This window comes from Mixophyes fleayi, chromosome 5 (assembly GCF_038048845.1).
Source record: "Mixophyes fleayi isolate aMixFle1 chromosome 5, aMixFle1.hap1, whole genome shotgun sequence".
In the NCBI taxonomy this organism is placed as follows: domain Eukaryota; kingdom Metazoa; phylum Chordata; class Amphibia; order Anura; family Limnodynastidae; genus Mixophyes; species Mixophyes fleayi.
Genome location: NC_134406.1, coordinates 6,016 through 28,824, shown reverse-complemented (window position 1 = coordinate 28,824; position 22,809 = coordinate 6,016). Strand labels below are relative to the sequence as shown.

The 22,809-nt window shown below is 44.0% G+C and overlaps 1 protein-coding gene across 1 annotated transcript; it reads right to left on the bottom strand.

Moving 5' to 3' along the window:
• Positions 1-5,644: 5,644 nt before the first annotated feature.
• LOC142157951 (solute carrier family 52, riboflavin transporter, member 2-like) lies at positions 5,645-22,401 on the bottom strand (the record flags this gene model as incomplete). Its single annotated transcript, XM_075211452.1, has 3 exons — positions 5,645-5,954; positions 11,956-12,079; positions 21,506-22,401. Coding segments are annotated over 3 exons (1,233 nt in total), but the record flags the coding sequence as incomplete, so codon positions are not given.
• Between the last annotated feature and the right edge of the window lie 408 nt (positions 22,402-22,809).

The following is a 22,809-nucleotide window of genomic DNA, read 5'->3' as shown; positions in this document are numbered from 1 at the left end:
GTGCATATACTGAGAGACTGCCACTATAATCACTGAGAGACCGTGCATATACTGAGAGACTGCCACTATAATCACTGAGAGACCGTGCATATACTGAGAGACTGCCACTATAATCACTGAGACCGTGTATATACTGAGAGACTGCCACTATAATCACTGAGACCGTGTATATACTGAGAGACTGCCACTATAATCACTGAGAGACCGTGCATATACTGAGAGACTGCCACTATAATCACTGAGAGACCGTGTATATACTGAGAGACTGCCACTATAATCACTGAGAGACCGTGCATATACTGAGAGACTGCCACTATAATCACTGAGAGACCGTGCATATACTGAGAGACTGCCACTATAATCACTGAGAGACCGTGTATATACTGAGAGACTGCCACTATAATCACTGAGAGACCGTGCATATACTGAGACTGCCACTATAATCACTGAGAGACCGTGCATATACTGAGACTGCCACTATAATCACTGAGAGACCGTGCATATACTGAGAGACTGCCACTATAATCACTGAGAGACCGTGCATATACTGAGAGACTGCCACTATAATCACTGAGACCGTGTATATACTGAGAGACTGCCACTATAATCACTGAGAGACCGTGCATATACTGAGACTGCCACTATAATCACTGAGAGACCGTGCATATACTGAGAGACTGCCACTATAATCACTGAGAGACCGTGCATATACTGAGAGACTGCCACTATAATCACTGAGAGACCGTGTATATACTGAGAGACTGCCACTATAATCACTGAGAGACCGTGCATATACTGAGACTGCCACTATAATCACTGAGAGACCGTGCATATACTGAGAGACTGCCACTATAATCACTGAGAGACCGTGCATATACTGAGAGACTGCCACTATAATCACTGAGAGACCGTGCATATACTGAGAGACTGCCACTATAATCACTGAGAGACCGTGCATATACTGAGAGACTGCCACTATAATCACTGAGAGACCGTGCATATACTGAGAGACTGCCACTATAATCACTGAGAGACCGTGCATATACTGAGAGACTGCCACTATAATCACTGAGAGACCGTGTGTATACTGAGAGACTGCCACTATAATCACTGAGAGACCGTGCATATACTGAGAGACTGCCACTATAATCACTGAGAGACCGTGCGTATACTGAGACTGCCACTATAATCACTGAGAGACCGTGTGTATACTGAGAGACTGCCACTATAATCACTGAGAGACCGTGTATATACTGAGAGACTGCCACTATAATCACTGAGAGACCGTGCGTATACTGAGAGACTGCCACTACAATCACTGAGACCGTGCATATACTGAGACTGCCGCTATAATCACTGAGAGATCGTGCGTATACTGAGAGACTGCCACTATAATCACTGAAAGACCGTGTATATACTGAGAGACTGCCACTATAATCACTGAGAGACCGTGCGTATACTGAGAGACTGCCACTATAATCACTGAGAGACCGTGCATATACTGGGAGACTGCCACTATAATCACTGAGAGACCGTGCGTATACTGAGAGACTGCCACTATAATCACTGAGAGACCGTGCATATACTGAGAGACTGCCACTATAACAACTGAGAGACCGTGCATATACTGAGAGACTGCCACTATAACAACTGAGAGACCGTGCGTATACTAAGAGACTGCCACTATAATCACTGAGAGACCGTGCATATACTGAGAGACTGCCACTATAATCACTGAGAGATCGTGCATATACTGAGACTGCCACTATAATCACTGAGAGACCGTGCATATACTGAGAGACTGCCACTATAATCACTGAGAGACCATGCATATACTGAGAGACTGCCACTATAATCACTGAGAGACCGTGCATATACTGAGAGACTGCCACTATAATCACTGAGAGACCGTGCATATACTGAGAGACTGCCACTATAATCACTGAGAGACCGTGCATATACTGAGAGACTGCCACTATAATCACTGAGAGACTGTGCATATACTGAGAGACTGCCACTATAATCACTGAGAGACTGTGTGTATACTGAGAGACTGCCACTATAATCACTGAGAGACCGTGCATATACTGAGACTGCCACTATAATCACTGAGAGACCGTGCATATACTGAGAGACTGCCACTATAATCACTGAGAGACCGTGTGTATACTGAGAGACTGCCACTATAATCACTGAGAGACCGTGCATATACTGAGAGACTGCCACTATAATCACTGAGAGACCGTGCGTATACTGAGACTGCCACTATAATCACTGAGAGACCGTGTGTATACTGAGAGACTGCCACTATAATCACTGAGAGACCGTGTATATACTGAGAGACTGCCACTATAATCACTGAGAGACCGTGCGTATACTGAGAGACTGCCACTATAATCACTGAGAGACTGTGCATATACTGAGAGACTGCCACTATAATCACTGAGACCGTGCATATACTGAGACTGCCACTATAATCACTCAGACCGTGCATATACTGAGACTGCCACTATAATCACTGAGAGATCGTGCGTATACTGAGAGACTGCCACTATAATCACTGAGACCGTGCATATACTGAGACTGCCACTACAATCACTGAGACCGTGCATATACTGAGACTGCCACTATAATCACTGAGAGATCGTGCGTATACTGAGAGACTGCCACTATAATCACTGAAAGACCGTGCATATACTGAGAGACTGCCACTATAATCACTGAGAGACCGTGCATATACTGAGAGACTGCCACTATAATCACTGAGAGACTGCATATACTGAGAGACTGCCACTATAATCACTGAGAGACCGTGCATATACTGAGAGACTGCCACTATAATCACTGAGAGACTGCATATACTGAGAGACTGCCACTATAATCACTGAGAGACCGTACGTATACTGAGAGACTGCCACTATAATCACTGAGAGACCGTGCGTATACTGAGAGACTGCCACTATAATCACTGAGAGACCGTGCATATACTGAGAGACTGCCACTATAATCACTGAGAGACCGTGCATATACTGAGACTGCCACTATAATCACTGAGAGATCGTGCGTATACTGAGAGACTGCCACTATAATCACTGAGAGACCGTGCATATACTGAGAGACTGCCACTATAATCACTGAGAGACCGTGTGTATACTGATAGACTGCCACTATAATCACTGAGAGACCGTGTGTATACTGAGAGACTGCCACTATAATCACTGAGAGACCGTGCATATACTGAGAGACTGCCACTATAATCACTGAGAGACCGTGCATATACTGAGACTGCCACTATAATCACTGAGAGACCGTGCATATACTGAGAGACTGCCACTATAATCACTGAGAGACCGTGCATATACTGAGAGACTGCCACTATAATCACTGAGAGACCGTGTGTATACTGAGAGACTGCCACTATAATCACTGAGAGACTGTGCATATACTGAGACTGCCACTATAATCACTGAGAGACCGTGCATATACTGAGAGACCGTGTATATACTGAGAGACTGCCACTATAATCACTGAGAGACCGTGCATATACTGAGAGACTGCCACTATAATCACTGAGAGACCGTGTATATACTGAGAGACTGCCACTATAATCACTGAGAGACCGTGCATATACTGAGAGACTGCCACTATAATCACTGAGAGATCATGCGTATACTGAGAGACTGCCACTATAATCACTGAGAGATCGTGCGTATACTGAGAGACTGCCACTATAATCACTGAGAGACCGTGCATATACTGAGAGACTGCCACTATAATCACTGAGAGACCGTGCATATACTGAGAGACTGCCACTATAATCACTGAGAGACCGTGCATATACTGAGACTGCCACTATAATCACTGAGAGACCGTGCATATACTGAGAGACTGCCACTATAATCACTGAGAGACCGTGTGTATACTGAGAGACTGCCACTATAATCACTGAGAGACCGTGCATATACTGAGACTGCCACTATAATCACTGAGAGACCGTGTATATACTGAGACTGCCACTATAATCACTGAGAGACCGTGTGTATACTGAGAGACTGCCACTATAATCACTGAGAGACCGTGTGTATACTGAGACTGCCACTATAATCACTGAGAGACCGTGTATATACTGAGAGACTGCCACTATAATCACTGAGAGACCGTGCATATACTGAGAGACTGCCACTATAATCACTGAGAGACCGTGTATATACTGAGAGACTGCCACTATAATCACTGAGAGACCGTGTGTATACTGAGACTGCCACTATAATCACTGAGAGACCGTGCGTATACTGAGAGTAAATGGATCATTCATAGCACCAGTAGTCAACATCAAAATTATCTCCCCCAAGTCTCATAATAATGGTCACAGTCACATCACAATGATTAGATAACTGTAATACACATAATGTGTTAATAACATCAATGTTTACTTCCCCCAGATTCAGCAGCAACGTCTAACTGTGCCTGGACACAGATCCAGATCATTAATACTAGAAGCTTTTACTTTAGGTCTGACGTTTCTATTCTATACAGAGAATTAGTTTGCAGTGTTGGTGACGCTCTGTTAGGGTTAGTTACACATCTTCTTGGAAATGCAGCAAATACGTTGTGAATAAATAACATTCTATTTAGATATTTAGTTACTGTAACATCTGCGATGGATGTATATCATGTAAATCAGAAGGGAGAACTCGCCCCCTTGTCTCACTACTAACCGCCAATGTTCAGGATAATGTGGACACAAGAAAAATTTTATTTGTGATCCAAAAATCTTAAACTTCTGGGCGATCGCACCACATGTGTGAAAGGAGGATCCTGTGAGGGAGGCGTCCGGCTGTGTCAGGATGGGGGAAGCGTTCAGTTACAGGACTCGGGGTAAGAGGGATCCAACAAGGACAGTGAGACACAGGGGTAAGTAGAGGAAAACAGGGACAAGAATCAGGACAAGGGGTAAGTAGGTGGCGGTGACAGGGATAGAATAGAGACAGAGAGTAGACCTGTAGGGGGTAAGGTGGCCGAGATTAGCACTGAGTATTTTCTGCCTATCCCCTTTATACCCACCAATAAAAGCCCCCACGTTAATGTATATTCCCCAGAGAGCGTTCGCACTGCCGATACATAGGATTATTGGCATTAATAACAAGTCTCTGATGTCTCGGTCACAGTCCAACTCCCCAGAGAAAACCAAATTAATAATATCAAATTAGCCGAGTGTCCCAAGTATATCCCGTCATCTTTACTGCGAGCGCAATACTATGAATTGAGGGTAATAAACTGATCTCTGGTTTCTGCCCCTCGCTCTGCGCCCTCCAGTCTCATCTCAACTGCGTCTCGTCTCAGCATGGCGACTCTGCTTTGTCTGCGGCGGGGTCGGCCACCACAGCCGTCCTGCACCACCAGAACCACAAATCAGTGACCAATTGAAATGTTTTTAGAAATAAAATATATTCTTTTGATTCCTTTCTGCTAAAAATTAAATTCTAAAGTTAACAGACTGAGAAATTTACCAAAAAGATAAATGTAAATGTATTTTGTATGAAATCCCCTTCCCTCTAAATAATGTCATAGTGACTTAGTACTTACAGTAACGTGTGCACGGCGTCAGATCACAGAGATATATTCATATATACACAGACAAACGTTTGTGGAAAAGTGTTGATTTAATCATATAAAAAGATCCTGAGACAGTAACATGATACTAGTCAGTGGGTCAGCAGTGCTGGTATAATACAACGTCCTCAGAGACCACAGCTGTCCTGACAGTCTCGTCCGCTCTGGAACAGTTGGTAAACGCTGACCATAGGAAACATCAGTAAAGCCCCCAGCAAGGAGCCAACCTGTATTACAGCTCCACACCACAGGAGGGCGCTGTGCCCAGCTTCATGCAGAAGGCTTCCTATCACCACCTTCAAATAGGACAAGAGACCCAGAAAGAGTGACCAGGACAGCACCTGTAAGAGACATCGGGAGCAGTCATATCATGGATCACATCCCATCACACTTACAGCTGTGGATGTCACAGGTGGTCTCTAGTGACAATACGCACCTACGTTTGGCCATATACCATTGGTCTTATGGGCCAGTAGAAAGGTTTGCAGGCCAAGATGACATTCCTGTATACTATATCTGTACAGTCAGGGTCTCTGACTCTCTGGTACATGCATGTTGGCACTGGGTGTATTAATACACGCTTAGTTACCGGACTCTCATGTGATCCAACAATGGGTCACTTAACGAGTTCATCACACTATACAACCATTAAATATAATGTTTGTAGCAAAGCTCATTGGAAACCATTAGCCACAAAACGAGGGATCGCTGTTATAGGATTAATTACTTAATACTGTGTGAAATTCTAGTGTCATACTGGACCACTGATGAGAATTTTCTTATTGAACATCGGTCTGTGAAGTTGCCCCCAACCAACGGGACGATCAATGCCGGCTGTATTCTGCCTCTTCATTAAGAGGAGCAAAGCAAAGAAAAAAGGAGTAAATTTACTCCTGGACAAACCATGTTACAATGCAAGGGGTGCAAATTAGATTATTATTTGGCACGTAGGACAATACTGGCTGCTTTCTCATGTAGCACACAAATACTTATGTGGTTTTTTTGTTTTTTCAATTTCAGCATAAAAATAAAAGTTGATCTAGGACATGTCCTACCCCAACTCTAAATCTTATTTCAAACAAAGAAAATCACAGCACCAAGCATTCCATAATACCTCTCAACAGATATATATCTAACTATAATTGACATGAAAATAATGTATATCTGTGAAAAGGGTGCTCCCAATCATTAACAGTAATCTGGAACACAAAATCCACCAGAGGGACAAGAAATGATTACATGGGGCACTCAAATGGACTGAAAAATCAGATAACTAACTGATCTGTTAAATACAACTTTATTTATTATCATAGTAAAAAATATCTAATAGCGAAATATTTAAAAAGTTTAAATATCTAAACAGTAGTGGCCAAACTCTTCTTAAAATATCATCGAAGCGATTCCAGACTATTGACAGCATTCGCTATGGAAGAAGTGAACTTAGGTCTCAGGGGTGGAGATAGACAAACAGAATTATTACGAAGGGAGACTAAGAAGATATTTTTGATGGGAAGTATGACTCCATATGGTCTTCATGACCATAGCAACTACACAGTATTCTTAAATTAATTTATATATCTTAATCCAAAAGGCTCTAGGACCAATATATGCTGTTGGCCGTTGCCTTGGAAAGCCAACTTCACTATTCAGTTGAATTAATTAGTAACAATTCAAATTGGTATTTTATCATAAAATTATTAAGATTATATATATATATATATATATAACTTTCTTGCCTCACTTTTTTCCTTTTCACTTTATTCATAGTTTAGTTTCACATTTATTCCTTTTTTCCCTGTCACATAATTATGACACTATTACATCGGTCCAAGGACCGTCTTCCATAAATTATCATCATTTATCACCATTCACTTTATTGATAGTTATTTCTTGTATTTATTATTACAGTATCACTCTAATAATATGTTTATTTAGTTATTTTATCACTGATTATTCACCCATCTATTGATTGACTTATCAGGGGTGCCCCTAACTACTGGTGCTCAATATGACAATGCACCGAATCATTGTATTTCTACTAACATCGATGTTTCACGTTATAATTATCTAACACTGTAACATCACCCATTTAATCTAAATCTGATATGAATTGAAATTGGCTTAATTACAATGGAGGTTTGTCAAATAGATATATTTCATTATTATTAATTTATGTTAATGCACCGTCTGTATTATTACCAGCCTAATAGGATTGTCATCAGTAAGCTTTATGCTTTCCCATGTTTTATATATTATACCCACCGAGTTATATGTATAAGCGAGTCTACTCTTCCCCTGTATGTCATCATCAAAAGAACACGATTCATTAATATTTAATTCCCTATATTGTCCATCTCTTTTTGTTCACATAAGAGCGATCGTGGGTTTGACGGAAGTGATTATCGACAACCTTTGGTTGCCATAACGTTGCTAGGTCTGACGTCAAACTAGGAGGAGGGTTCTCCACTCTAAATAGCCAATTCTAGCAGTGCATCGGCGGTGCCTAGAGAAAGCTTGTAGCGAAACGCGCTTCGGCGGACACCGTGCTTGTTACTCTTTACCAATACGATTTAGGAATGAACATCCAGATTTGTTAACTTATTTCACTAGGTAGAAAGTACTATTATATATTGCTATCTAGTGGCACTACTCCGGCTGCAATATATATATGATCAACTTAGATATTACAAAACTAAGCCTTTCGGGGAAATGTGAGACAATATTGGTGGCAATCATACTTTAAGTGCTGAAATGATTACTGATATATAGCACCCCAAGCAATATGTTGTTTTAATATCGATATATACGTGTGCACCAAACATATCACTCACGCTGCCCCCACATGGTTAAAGCGATTAGTCAACGATGCCCCCACATGGTTAAAAGTGATCAGACAGCGCTGTAATGTTAAGAAAACAGGGAGGGAAACAATTTGTTCATCCCCCAATCCTATATTATAAGAGGACCTGATGGTATCACCATGATGGTGGATATTTAATTGAGAAGGGCTCACCCTGTATAGTGGGTCCAATTACTAGATATGAGAATATTCAGCCCTATTACCTTACCCCACCAGACAGTAAAATACATTGTCATTACATGACAGTGTTTCGGTAGTAAATATAAAAGTGCCGTCTATCTGTCATTTAAAAAGCATTTTCATTTTTAATCAGATCTAGGGGTAAATGTATGAACCTCCGGATTCTTCATCTCCGGCGAGTTCAGCCTCTTCAGCGCTTAAATTTAAAGCGGCGCTGCCTTGTAAAGGGAAACTTCCCCGAGTGGTAGGATCGTAGGATACCATTCATTTTAAGGGTGTTCATTCTAAGTATTATTCACTGACTCTTTTGGCATATATATATATATATATATATATGTTATCAAATCAAATTTGCCATATATTTAGTCTTGAGTAGCATTGCGGTTGGACACAAGGAATTTTTTCTTTCTGTCCATTTTATCAGTTAATAATGTACCTTATGGTTAATCATCATACACACACTTTTTAAATATTTCGCGATTAGATATTTTTTATTGAGATGATAAATAAAGTTGTATTTAACAGATCAGTTAGTTATCTGATTTTTCAGTCCATTTGAGTGCCCCATGTAATCATTTCTTGTTCCTCTGGTGGATCTTGTGTCCCAACTATAAATTTGTTCTCACATTTTAAATTTACCTCCCCCAATGCAACATGGTTTTGCCAAGGTGCAAAGTTCCTGTCTTTCTGGCTGAGAGATGTCTCACGAGCTGGGAAACCTAAGATCCAGTGATCTGAAACACTGACCTTCCTCATCCTCTTCCCTCTGTCCTCACACGACCTCTCCTGGAGACAATACAAGCTGTGACCTGTAGTCCTCCAATTATCTTCTGCCTTCTAAATCTAATGTTAATTACCAATGAGTAATAAGCCAACTCTAACCCGGTGGGGCATCCTCTTACGATGACCGGCTCACCGATACCAGATACACCGCCAGGAATACAGCGGCACACTGGTAATACTGACAGCTGGAAACAGTGACCGGAAACCCTGCCGACGAATGAAGAAGCCGGCGGGTAACGATGACGTCACTTATGTTTGGTGTTCTTAACCTGCTATTTTAAGGAGGCGCAACGTGTAGAATGTATTAGGATTTCTAAATAACATTGTACAGGCAGTATTACCAGTGTGCCGGGGAATATTCCTGTTGGGGTATCTGGTATTGGTGATCCGGTCATCGTTTTAATGACTACCACGGCTCTAACCACCCGTTTCATCTGAACCACGAGCCCTCTCTCGCTGTCTCTCCAGCCAGTTTGTTGAATATACAACATGTACACACACAGCTAATACTGTGACATTACAGTGAGGTCTGTTCAGTAACACCACTGCATGCTGGGGGAATGTAGGTGGACTTACCCTTCAAATGTCCCCCTTTCACCTTTATTTTGTATTTTTATGTATTATTCCTACCATTTGTTTCTCTCTAGTAAATACTGAAGAAAAGAGAATGCTTAATACCTCTGCTTTTTCCTTATTATTATTATTAGTCAATCCACCCATCTCGCTTCTTAGGGGTCCTATATTGTCTTTTTTTTATCCTTTTGCCATTTATATACTTAAACTTTTTGGGGTTTGTCTTACTTTCTTTTGCAACTTGTTTTTCATTTTCTAATTTAGCCAATCTAATTTCCTTTTTGCATGTTTTACATTCCTTGTACCTACGGAAGGACTCCTCAGACCCTTCAGACTTAAACACTTTAAATGCACGCTTCTTACTTTGCATTTCTTCCCTTACATTTTAATTTAGCCACATTGGTTTAGACTTAATTCTTTTACATTTATTTCCCATAGGAATGAACTTATACGTCTATGTTTCCAACAACATTTTAAAGACAGCCCACATTTCTTCCGTATTTTTTCCTTCAAAAACTGTGTCCCAGTCTATGCACTTTATAGACTCCTTTAGCATATTAAAATTTGCCTTTCTAAAGTTCAAAGTCCTAGTTGATCCCTTATAACGTTGCTTCTGGAAACTAATTTCAAATGAAACCATATTATAATCACTGTTTCCCAAGTGCTCCCTTACTTTATTATTTGATATTATGTCTACATTGTTTGTTATTACTAGGTCCAGTATAGTCCGGTTCCTAGTTGGTTCCTCTACTAATTGGGACATGTAATGGTCTTTTAGCGTGCTCAGAAACCGGTTACCCCAATCAATGTCCGGATAATTAAAATCCCCCATAATTATAACCTGACCTAGTTGTGCAGCCTTTTCAGTTTGCTGTAGAAGTTGGTCTTCCTCACTCATACTAATATCTGGCGGTTTATAGCATATCCCTATCAGCAACTTCCCTGAACTTTTTCCTCCGCTGGATATTTCCACCCACAATGCCTCTATATTATCACCAATATTCTCGTATATAACTTCCTGAATACTTGGTTTTAACACTGACTTAATATAAGACATACTCCTCCTCCCCTTGTATTTACCCTATCCCTCCTGTAGGGAGTATAGCATTCCATGACTGCCCAGTCATGTGTATCATCCCACCAGGTCTCCGTAATACCTATATTATAGATGTGCTACATGAAAAAACAGCCAGTATTTAACTTATGTGCAAAAAATAAAGTAATATGCACCCCTTGTATTGTAACATGGTTTTGTGCAGAAAACTTACTCAAATTCTTGGCCAAGTTCCTCAATGAATCAGGCCCAATGCCGTGGAAATCCCCAGCTCAGTGAAATCGCTTATCCTGCACTAACAGCTGTATCACCTATTGCAGTGTAACCACCCCCTCGCTCCAGCAGGGAAAGGGGAAAGAAAGACAACTTATAAAAACACAGAGTAATAAATCCCCTCAATAAACAGTCAGATTAGTTCCTCCATGTATCTTATTGTCTGAGTACAACCTTCCCTACTGGATAGAACTCTGCAGCTCACATCACAATGCAGAGATCACATCTGTGAAAGTGTTTATTGCTCTTCCCGCTTCGTTATGTTGGAGACATTTTTGCAGGGGGGGGGGGGGGGTGTGGTAATCACTGCAAATTTATCTCTCTGTGACGGTTCCACAATGAGGCCGGATTGCTGGATCTTGAAGTCTCATGTAGTGGTTTTTATATCGCAGGACAATTCGATTTGGATTGCTATGAAACTCTTCGGTGAATGTTTTGCGTTGATTGGCTCATTAAGGTGTGTGTGTGTGTACATTAAGGAATTTAGACTGGAAGCTCCAATGGGATGGGGCAGGGACTGCGTTGAGCGAGTCCTCTGTACAGCGCTGTGAAACTGTTGGCGCTATATAAATAAATGGTGATGATAAGTGTGAAGCATGCAGAACAAGTTATTACTTACCACTAAGACAACACCCGCCGTGCTCCCCACCAAGGGCGGACAGGGACTGAGAGCCGCCAGGACCATCAGATAACCTCCGATCAATACTCCCACAGCCATGACCAACCCAAGACCCAACGAGGACCTGAATGGAGAGAGTGTGTTAATCCAGCAAGTGTGAGGATAATGGAGCACATGTCCTATACAGTCCCTCGCGTCAGAGCTCTCATCACATAGGTCAGGTCTACGTCTCTCCCTGCAGATCTCCGAGCTGGACACATTAGTGTAGGTGAGGTCTACAACGTGATCTTTAGAGATCTCTACCGGACAGAGATACCCCCCTTGAGTAATGTGCCCAATGGTGTAACTAGGGACAGAGATACCACATCAGAGACCTCTAGGAATGTGCCCAGTTCTGAGATAAGATCTGTAGGGAGAAGGCCGAGGAAGAGACACAGACCTCACCTACAGTGATGAGGTCAGACCTTCAGTGAGGAGTGTAAGGCTGGGTACAGTGTTTTTAGCTGATTATCGGTCCAATCACAATATAGATGACCGGTCAGCCCATTATCACATTAGTGTGTACACTCCAACGATGAACGATTATTGTCCCAAAGCTCATCGTATCGTATTGTTTCATTTGATTTTTAATTGAAAACTAAAAATCTTGTGCACCGATGGAACAGTCTCGTTCCAATTCTGCCGTGTCTGCACCCAGGACCGGCGGTGTCCATAGATCTCTATGGAGGGTGCAGTCACCATCTCTTCAGACGATGGTTATGACAGATGAAGAGCACAGATCTGAAGGTAACACGTGTAACACGTGTACAGTGTGTACCCAGGAATCTGCTGCTGATCGGGACTTTCAGTCGTTGGTAAAATCGTTAACGATATTACGAGGAGAAATTTTGTGTAGTGTGTACCCAGCATTAGAGAGAACCTGGACCTGGAGTAACGTGTCCAGGGAGGCAACATCTCCATGATTCAAACACACCGGAAACTCCCAGCTTGATACATTTATCCCCAGGTCTGAGATCAGATATCCAGGTAGCAGAGTAAGGTAGATGCACAGATGGTTAGTGATGGATTCGTGTTGTTAACCCCTTAACTTTGTGCGCAAAATTGCTCTTATTATTGTTTATACATTTCCAGGTTACATAATGTGTATATAAAAATGCTGGAAGGTATTTGGATCCAAGTCACTCGTTATTGTTAGAAACTATTCCTGCAAACATTTTGGTGTGTGGATTCGTTCGCTTTTCCTTAAATTGTGGACTGGGCAGGTTTGGAGGTCAGATGACTTGTAAAATAAGGTACAAAACTGTCAGCTAAGATTACATATAACACAGAAATAGTCTAAAAGAAATGAAGGGGTTGACAAGCTTGATCCAGGTACGGAATATAATATTTAGTGACAGCCTGACACCCTATAAGGGGTCACGGTCCTGGGGGCAGTCTTAGTGTTCTAATATTGAACATTTAGTAGTGAAATCCTGATTGTACAGTTTAATATTATTAGAGCATAAACTGTGTGATCATCACAAGGGTAACGGTGGAAAAAAACAAACATCTCAGGAATGTAAAAAACAGAGTCATGCGGTGAATTGGGGGGGGGGGGGAGCAGGGGGCGATCAGGTCACACGGTGAGATGGAGGGGGGAGCGGGGGGGTGATCAGGTCACACGGTGAGATGGAGGGGGGAGCGGGGGGGGTGATCAGGTCACGTGTTGAGCTGGAGGGGGGCGATTAGATCCTGATTCCACGCGTCTGCAGTTATTCTCTCATTCATGAGGATTTGTCTTAAAGCTAAGAATGTTTAAGTCTAATATAAAATAAACCAACACTGCACAGAAAAAGAGAAAGGAGGGATTATAAGAAGGGGGACACTGTTCCTTTCATATGCTAACCCCTGCCGCTTAGTGCTACGGAATGATGGAGCTATTCCTGCACAATCACTTGGCCGCTGAGAACCCGATCAGTAGGTTTCCTTTGTTATACTCATATGATCAAACAGCAGCAGCTGATAAACAAACCTGCACAAACCACCGACAGGATCATTACAGAGAAGTTTTGGTTAAACAATAAAATTACATTGAAAATGACCACAAATAAAATGCAGATTTTGTGAGGGTAACAAAAACACATAAAAGTTCCTTTGCATTAGCGAGACCTTTCCCTTCTGGTCCCCCCCCCCCCCCCCCCTGCAGCAATCACACAGTAGTTCTGCCCCCCCCCCAAGTTATAGGATGGACCTTCTCTCTCATTCTTATTTCTGTCCTCTCTGTAGGTTCCCTTCATAGAGTATTTCCTTATCCTTTACCTGAGCCAAAGATTCCTGCTATGGCGACTCTTAAAATATTTTGTACCTGGTAAAATTGGACTTGTATGGTAAAGTCTTCACTCATTACAACATCTGGGAAGTGTAAAAAGCCCCAATCCCCTGTCCCAGGGAAATGAAACAGCAGCCAGAGAAGTAACAATCTCTTCCCGATCAGACCTCTGCCTGTTCTTCCACTCTACAAAGGACTCGCCCCATGGAGGCCCCATCCCCGCGCTTCACCTCCCCGGCGCTCTACGATTCTCATCACCCTCCAATCTCTGCTGAGCTGGGTGAAATGTTATTATTGTTATTGTTGTTTATTTGTTGGGCGCCACAAGGTTTCCGCAGCGCCGTACACGGTACAAACAGTAGACTATACAGGGTAAAACAATACAGAACAATAAACACAAAGTACCAGAACTTCAGAAACTCCGGGCAGGCAAATACAGTAGAGTATAAGCGTAAGAACAGGTGTGGAGACAGCAGGGAAGAGGGGGCCCTGCTCAGACGAGTTTACATCCTAAGGGAGGGTAAACAGACCAGGCACAAAAGGGAGCCAGTGAAGCAAAGGGGAGAGAGAAGAGGGGTCAGGGGAGGACGAGCAGAAGAGATGAGAGGTTAAGTGAATGGTTGGTAGGTAGAACAGGTGAGTTTTAAGTGCCTGTTTGAAGGAGCACAGATTGGGAGAGAGACGGATGTAGGGAGGTCGTTCCAGTGAAGGGGGACAGCACGGGAGAAGTCTTGGATTCGAGAGTGGGAAGAGGTGATCACTGGCCGAGCGCAGGGAGCGGGCAGGAGTGTGAATGGAGAGGAGGTTAGAGATATAAGGAGCAGTAGACTGGGAGAGTGCTGCAAGTGGTGGTGAGGAGTTTAAAAAGGATTCTGTAGGGGAAGGGGAGCCAGTGTAATGCAAGACAGAGAGGTGAGGCGGAGGAGGAGCGGCGTGAGAGGAAGATGAGTCTTGCAGCCGCATTGAGTATAGAGCGGAGGGGGGCAAGGTAGGAGTGGGGGAGGCCGGTAAGGAGAAGGTTGCAGTAATCGAGGCAGATGATAGTTTTGGTGGCATCTTGAGAGAGGAAGGGACGGATGTGGGCAATGTTACGGAAATGTTACATCAAAGTCTGAAGTACAAGCTGCAGGAACCCCGATGACATCTCCCATCCGGTGGAGAAAGGCTTCTTTGTCTACCTCAGATACAAGGTACCATTGGGCTGCATTCACTAGAGGCCACTCAAATGCGCTTAACTAAACAAAGCATATTACAGACATACGGTTTGTGACTTGGACCTAAGGGCCTGTAGTGTGGTATCCTCTGATAGACAAGTTTAGTTTAGTTGGTAAATTTGAATTAGACATGTTTAGGATTAGTTTTGTTCACCTTAGGAAGCAGTCTGTCTTTTAGCTGCCGTTGAACGGATGTTATACACTGACTGGGTGGGCTTAAATCACCACCCGTCTGTAGGAGGAGTAAGAAGGGAGGATGTTCTTCCTGCACAGTTTATCTGGGTTCCTATCTCACCGTCAGTAAAAGACTGTTACTGACCACTCCTACTGGTGCCACCAGAAACTCGCCAACTGCGCAATAGTTGTAGGAGAATCTCGCAGCCACCACTGGGCTCCTTCACGACACCTAGAACCACTTAATTCTGGGTAGCTGGTATAGCTGCTGCAGCACCTCTTTGCTAGGAGCAGGCTGGTACCTCCTGACCGCTTACTATGGATCAGGACTGCTGAGCAGTGGGTAAAGTGTTGGGGAACGGGTTAGAGTGTAAGCTCTTATTGGTCACAGGATACAGCAGGTAATAGGCCTCAGGAAGAATCTTCAAGCAGTGATGTTTTATTACTCAAGAGTCCTGACATGGACCTTTCCACACTAGTTGGAGGTAGTAGTGATCATTCTGAAGTACAGATGGAATAATAAATTTCAGGGTAAAACAGGGCTCTTTTTATACAGTTTGGAACATATAACCTGGCAGTAGGTAATTCAGCCTCCTGCACCTTTAACCAATCCGGGCTGATTCATGCAGCCTGCATGTGAATCAGTCTGACGGGGTTAACACCTTTCACATTGTTGCTAATGCCGGGTGGGGGGTGTGTACATCCCCCCTGTCCGCGAGCTGCCAGGGAGAGGGGGGCTCAGCCTCCTCTCCTACCTAGTGCTAGAATGTCTGAGGTGGGAGATTTATCTTTTAAATCTTCAGCCTAAAATACTTTCAGGGGTCTGGCTTCCATACCACCCCCAGCTGAAAATAGTACCAGAGGGAGAGGGACCCTGGCCTGCAGCTCCTGGAGCTCTGTGAGTCCCAGTATACGGCTTAGTCTGCTATGACCCCCAGGAGGCGCTGCACCTCCTGGATTCATTTGAATCCGAGAGACTGGTCTGTGAGCCCCTCCGGCAGGCACTGCGAGCTGGCTGTGATCCACTCTGCTGTGACCCCTATGGACACCGCTGGACCTCCAAGGCTCAGGGAAGTACTTTTCCTTATTATATACATTAGTAACCTGCCTGGCACCACAGTACACATTTAAGCACATTCAATTTATTAAATACATTTGTAAAAATTCACTTTTTATATGCGGCGCCTAGCGCTGGTGTTTTACTCTCTCTGGAACATTTAAAGTTGGCCAGAGACCCGGACACACCCACCATGTCAGTCATCTTCTCAGAAGGTGGGGGCTCTCTTGTTCTGCTGAGTGGCTTGTGGATATTGTCTCTGTGCCGCTGTTCTTCCAGGAGCAGAAGTAAGAGCAGTCATGGAGAAACTCACAGGTGCTCTCATTCAGGAAGATCAGGTCCACACCAGGAAATCTCCATCGACATGATGTACAATCATGGCCAAAAGTTTTGAGAATGACAAAAAATTATTTTTCACAAAGTCTGCTGCCTCAGTTTTTATGATGGCAATTTGCATATACTCCAGAATGTCATGAAGAGTGATCAGATGAATTGGAAATAATTTCAAAGTCTATCTTTGACATGACAATGAACTTTATCCCAAAAACAACATTTCCACTGCTTTTCTGTCCTGCCACAAAAGGACCAGCTGACATCAGGTCAGTGATTCTCTTGTTAACACAGGTGAGAGTGTTGTCGAGGACAAGGCTGGAGATCACTCTGTCATGCTGATTGAGTTAGAATAATAGACTGGAAGCTTTAAAAGGAGGATGGGGCTTGAAATAATTGTTCTTCCTGTTAATCATGGTTATCTGAGAGAAAATATACGCGCAGTCGTCATTGCTTTGCACAAAAAGGGCTTCACAGACAAGGATATTGCTGCTAGTAAAATTGCACCTAAATCAACCATTTTTCAGATCATCAAGAACTTCAAGGAGAGAGGTTCAATAGTTGTGAAGAAGGCTTCAGGGCGCCCAAGAACGTCCAGCAAGCGCCAGGACCATCTCCTAAAGCTGATTCAGCTGCGGGATCGGGGCACCACCAGTGCAGAGATTGCTCAGGAATGGCAACAGGCAGATGTGAGTGCATCTGCACGCAAAAAGAGAGGCAAAGACTTTAGGAGAATGGCCTGGTGTCAAGAAGGCCAGCAAAGAAGCCACTTCTCTCCAGGAAAAACATCAGGGATGGACTGATATTCTGCAAAACGTACATGGATTGGACTGCTGAGGACTGGGGTAAAGTCATTTTCTCTGATGAAATCCCTTTCAGATAGTTTGGTGCATCTGGAAAGACGCTTGTCTGGAGAAGGAAAGGTGAGCGCTACCATCAGTCCTGTGTCATGCCAACAGTAAAGCATCCTGAGACCATTCATGTGTGGGGCTGCTTCTCAGTAATGGGAGTGGGCTCACTAACAGTTTTGCCTAAGAACACAGCCATGAATAAAGAATGGTACCAAAACATCCTCCAAGAGCAACTTTTCCCAACCATCCAAGAACAGTTTGGTGATGAACAATGTATTTTCCAGCACGATGGAGCACCTTGCCATAAGTGGCTCTGGGATCAAAACTTTGAAATTTTGGGTCCATGGCCCAGAAACTGCCCAGACCTTAATCCCATTGACAACTTGTGGTCAATCCTCAAGAGGTGGGTGGACAAACAAAACCCACAAATTCTGACACTCCAAGCATTGATTAGGCAAGAATGGGCGGCCATCATTCAGTATGTGGCCCAGAAGTTGATTGACAGCTGCCAGGGTGAACTGCAGAGGTCTTCAAACAGAAGGGTCAACACTGCAAATATTGACTCTTTGCATAAACTTAATGTAATTGTCAATAAAAGCCTTTGACACTGATGAAATGCTTAATGTTACTTCAGTATAACACAGCAACATCTGACAAAAAGGTCTAAAAACACTGAAGAAGCAAACTTTGTAAAAACCAATACTTGTGTCATTCTCAAAAGTTTTGGCCATGACTGTACATGTAACACCCATTTGAACCACTCTAGAATGGGGTGTTGCGGAGCGGTGTTTGTAGCTCACTTAGTAGCGCACTGCCTACGCTGTAGTCTTTTACCTCTACTCTGCAAAGAACTTTTGGCCATGACTGTACATAATATCAATTGGTTGTGGATTGCTTGTCCTGCAAACAGCGCCTCATGGAGACAGCATGCTACTAGTAAGAGGTCTTGCTTTTAATCAGGTTTGGACCAGGAAGAGGACGCATGGGCTCCAGACAAAGGAAGATGCAGAGAAGAGCTGGGCCATCAGCAGACACGTGTATGAATTGCTTTGACTTTTGCAAGATCCAAATTAATGACAGATGAGTGGAAAAGGGCAAATTAAAACAAAGAGATCTGTGTAAAATAGTTTTTAAAATCTTTACCATGTTAATAAGGCAATTTTTGGGGTTGCAGCACTAATCTGATATCCACAGCATGTGAACCTTCCTATGTAAGATTCAGCGGTATTTAAACATTCAATGGATTTGAATACGTTTGCCCTGATTTCAGCGGTGAAGGTACAGAGCAAACATTTTTTGTCCAGGCTGCGGTACATAGTTAGTCCTCTAATATAACACTGTAGGAGAGGTCTGTGCAGATCCAGGTCATGATGATTTGTTTGTTTGTGGAGAAGCAGAAAGTTGCCATTGAAGACTCACCTGGAGAAAGCCGGGCCCCTTAGATTGGTTCCTCTGAATTGGCATTTTTTTAACCAACCCCCGAACTCGTTTTTCACAAACACAAGGTACAACGTTTTCATCTGAAAGGTAGTTTAAAGTTTACACAAAACCCGACAGTTTGTGGTGCCGCCCTTGTGCCGGTGTCTTCAGGATCCTAACCCCTACTCTCCGCCTATGGATTTATTTGTCGAGGACACAGTGTCAGGCGCCGTCCAGCTGTTTCTTCGGGGCGGTCGCCTGTATTTCCTCTCGGCACATCTGGTTGCCAGGCAACCAGACGCAAGACTTCCGGCCAGACTGCCTGGGCTTAGCAACGGGACGCTATTCTAACCTCCGTCGGAGGCCGATGACAGCGTTGCCGCCTCTCTCCTCCTCATTGGCTGCCTGCAGTTCCTGTCCGCCCCCTGTGCCAGAGTATTAGGTCTTCCTCCCTGCTCCAGCGTTCCTGTGCGATTTTGATTTGCCCGACTACCTCAGTTATTCCTGTGCCCTTACTACCCGGATTGTCTTGACTACTCTTTTGGATCTCCCTAGTGCATTGTTGCTCCTGCCTGTTACCGAACCGGCTCGTCTGACCTCTCTTCTGGATTCTCCCTTTGTACCTCGTTGCCAGCACATTACCCGAACCGGCTGATCAGACTACTCTCATTCTGTGCCTCGCTATATGACTCGGGGGAAGGATCGCAACCTGCGTGTCTTCTGCAGCGGAACCCATACCTCCTTGCGGGGGTTCTTGGTGAAAACCAGGGGCACGTTATATTCCGCACCTTCCTCTCGAGTTGTGCCAACGTTAGCAGGTACTCTACGCCTAGTTGTGACACACAGGAATTTAGTTGATCTGCTTTGTTTGTCCTTTGCCAGGGACATAAGAATGAAGATGAGGAGACTCCTCAGTCAATCTAGTACTGGACTATTGGCCGGTCTATTCTGCGATGGGCCTACCGCTACATTCTGGGTAAAGGTTGCACTAGACCAGGGCAGTTGGCCCCTCCTCTGAGGAACTTGGTCGCCCCTGAATATGTTTCTTTCAGATTGTACAAGGTGGATGTTACTGCCTCTGCGGAGCCCATCTTTAGTAGAAGGGTCCTTTAGGCGTCGTCTTTCTTAGAACATTCTACGGAGGTTGTTCCACTATTGCTGATGGGGAAAAGGTGATTGTTTGAGACACCGAGCAGCCCACCCTCTCCTCTTATAGTTCTTATCTCCTTGCTAGTAGCAGGAGGATTATAGTGAGAGGAGGTGGAACTAGCACGCTGTGGACCACAGTGCAGGGAGGAGGGAACTGGGGCCCCCGACCCTCTTCATCTGCCATGCAGCGGGCCCCATTCTCACCATGGGCCCCGACACTTTCCGCACCAATAAACGTTCCGCCACTGAGGAGCGCTGTAATATGTGTCAAGTCTCCGGCATCCAACGCTCGCGCACCCATTATAGACTGCAGGAAAGTATCGTCTGCAATTACTGTTTGTTATAATTATACCAATGAAATATGAGTTTTAATTTTTAAGATTTGTAAAACTTGTTAAAGTAGGATCATGCCCCCTCCCCCTAAAGTCAAGAAACCTTCATACATAATGTATGTTCACAGCAAGTAAAGTCTGAACCTTATACGTCCTGTATAATAAATCCCGTCAGCTATGTTATTGTACATTACTATAAGGGGGAGATTCTAGACATAGAACAACTACAATTTACATCCATGATAAAGTCTTAGAAAGTACAAACATCCTTTTCATGATCTCTTCCGATTATTAGCTGGTTAAAATAATAATGAATATTCTATAACTGTGACGCTTTATTGTGGCGATAACCAAACCACACCCACTCTGTGCTCATTAGCATAAGAAGCAGCGGAAGAGGCAGAACAACGTTATAGAATATACAGGACCAGAAAGAAGAATCCTAAAGACACGATCATACAGAATATTATTATTACTACTATAATAAGTGACATCATTAATATACAGAGAGTACCAATCTATCTTCCAGGAATGAGCGGATGCCACCACCTGACTAGTTATTCAGTATCACACATCAGTTATACAATTATAGGACCACGGGCACCCAACCTAAATCTAGAAGTCTGGGCTTAAGGACCCAGCTACGGCATTTCTATCATGTTACACAATGGCCCGTTCCACCTGTTATCCCTTTACTTCCCGCCCTGGATTCTCACCTGCACAGGACACACATGGCGATGAAGCACGCGGCCGGATTGGCAATGTTGCTCAGCACTACAGACCAGTGGTAGGCATCGGCCCCATAGGGTAGGCAGCTGTAGGTCTGGACTGAGGGTAAGACCCCGTTGCTCAGGGCATTGGACACTCCGAGTAGAAGCAGAAGGTAGATATTACGGGATGTCCAGAATGTCCGCTGCTGGACTTCCACAGCGTCTGGTGCATTCTCCTCCACAGAACTTTTCAAGGGATTTGAGTCCTCAGAGCTCTGCCCATCCTGATGACCTGTCCCCGCTCCCAGTTCTTGCTCTGATTCCTTATTGCTGCTTCTATGCCAAACTAGCAGGATGGCAAATGCCAGAGTGGAGACAACGAGCAGAGAAAAGAGTCCCCAGAAGTATGATGAGGCTGAGAAGTTTACCTGCATATAGTGGGGCTCACTGGCGTTGTTAAATGTGTTATTTCTGCACTCGAGTCGCCCCACACCCTGCCCCAGAGCCAGCACGCAGGGGAACAGGGCGCTGAGGCCTTGGCCGATAAAGAAACTGCGTATATACTGCTGAGGGAAGCGGTACATGAAAGGCAGGAAGGTGACGTTAGATGTACAACAGCCCAGCGCCAGCAGATACGCCAGAAGCAGATATGGCACGCTGCGCTCCACGCCAGCCACCAGTACACGACGGTCCCAGAACACAGCCAGGAAGCCCGCCGACAAGAGGCTCAGTCCATGTACAGAGCGAATCAGCCACGGCTCAGAAACGCGTCCCGGAGGGCAGAAGCGATGACCCAGTGTGACGGCCAGGGGACCAATGTTTCCTAAGGCAATGAGGACAGTGAGGTAGGCGGGAAGGTTCCATCCTGGGGGAGGAAAAGTACAATGTGAGGTTTGTATTATATTCCAGCATTAACACAGATAGGGGGGGGTCATAATGTGCAATAATTATTCTGGGGGTTCAAAACAGACCCTGCAATAATCAAAACAAGCATGGGGTAGGGGGTCAGTAACACCAAGGTAGCACTGTGCTGTAGATTACATGTGACATGATCATACATAGTACACGGATGTGAGCTATAAGTGAACATACATAGTACACGGATGTGAGCTATAAGTGATCATACATAGTACACGGATGTGAGCTATAAGTGATCATACAGAGTACACAGATGTGAGCTATAAGTGAACATAGAGTACACAGATGTGAGCTATAAGTGAACATAGAGTACACAGATGTGAGCTATAAGTGAACATAGAGTACACAGATGTGAGCTATAAGTGAACATACAGAGTACACAGATGTGAGCT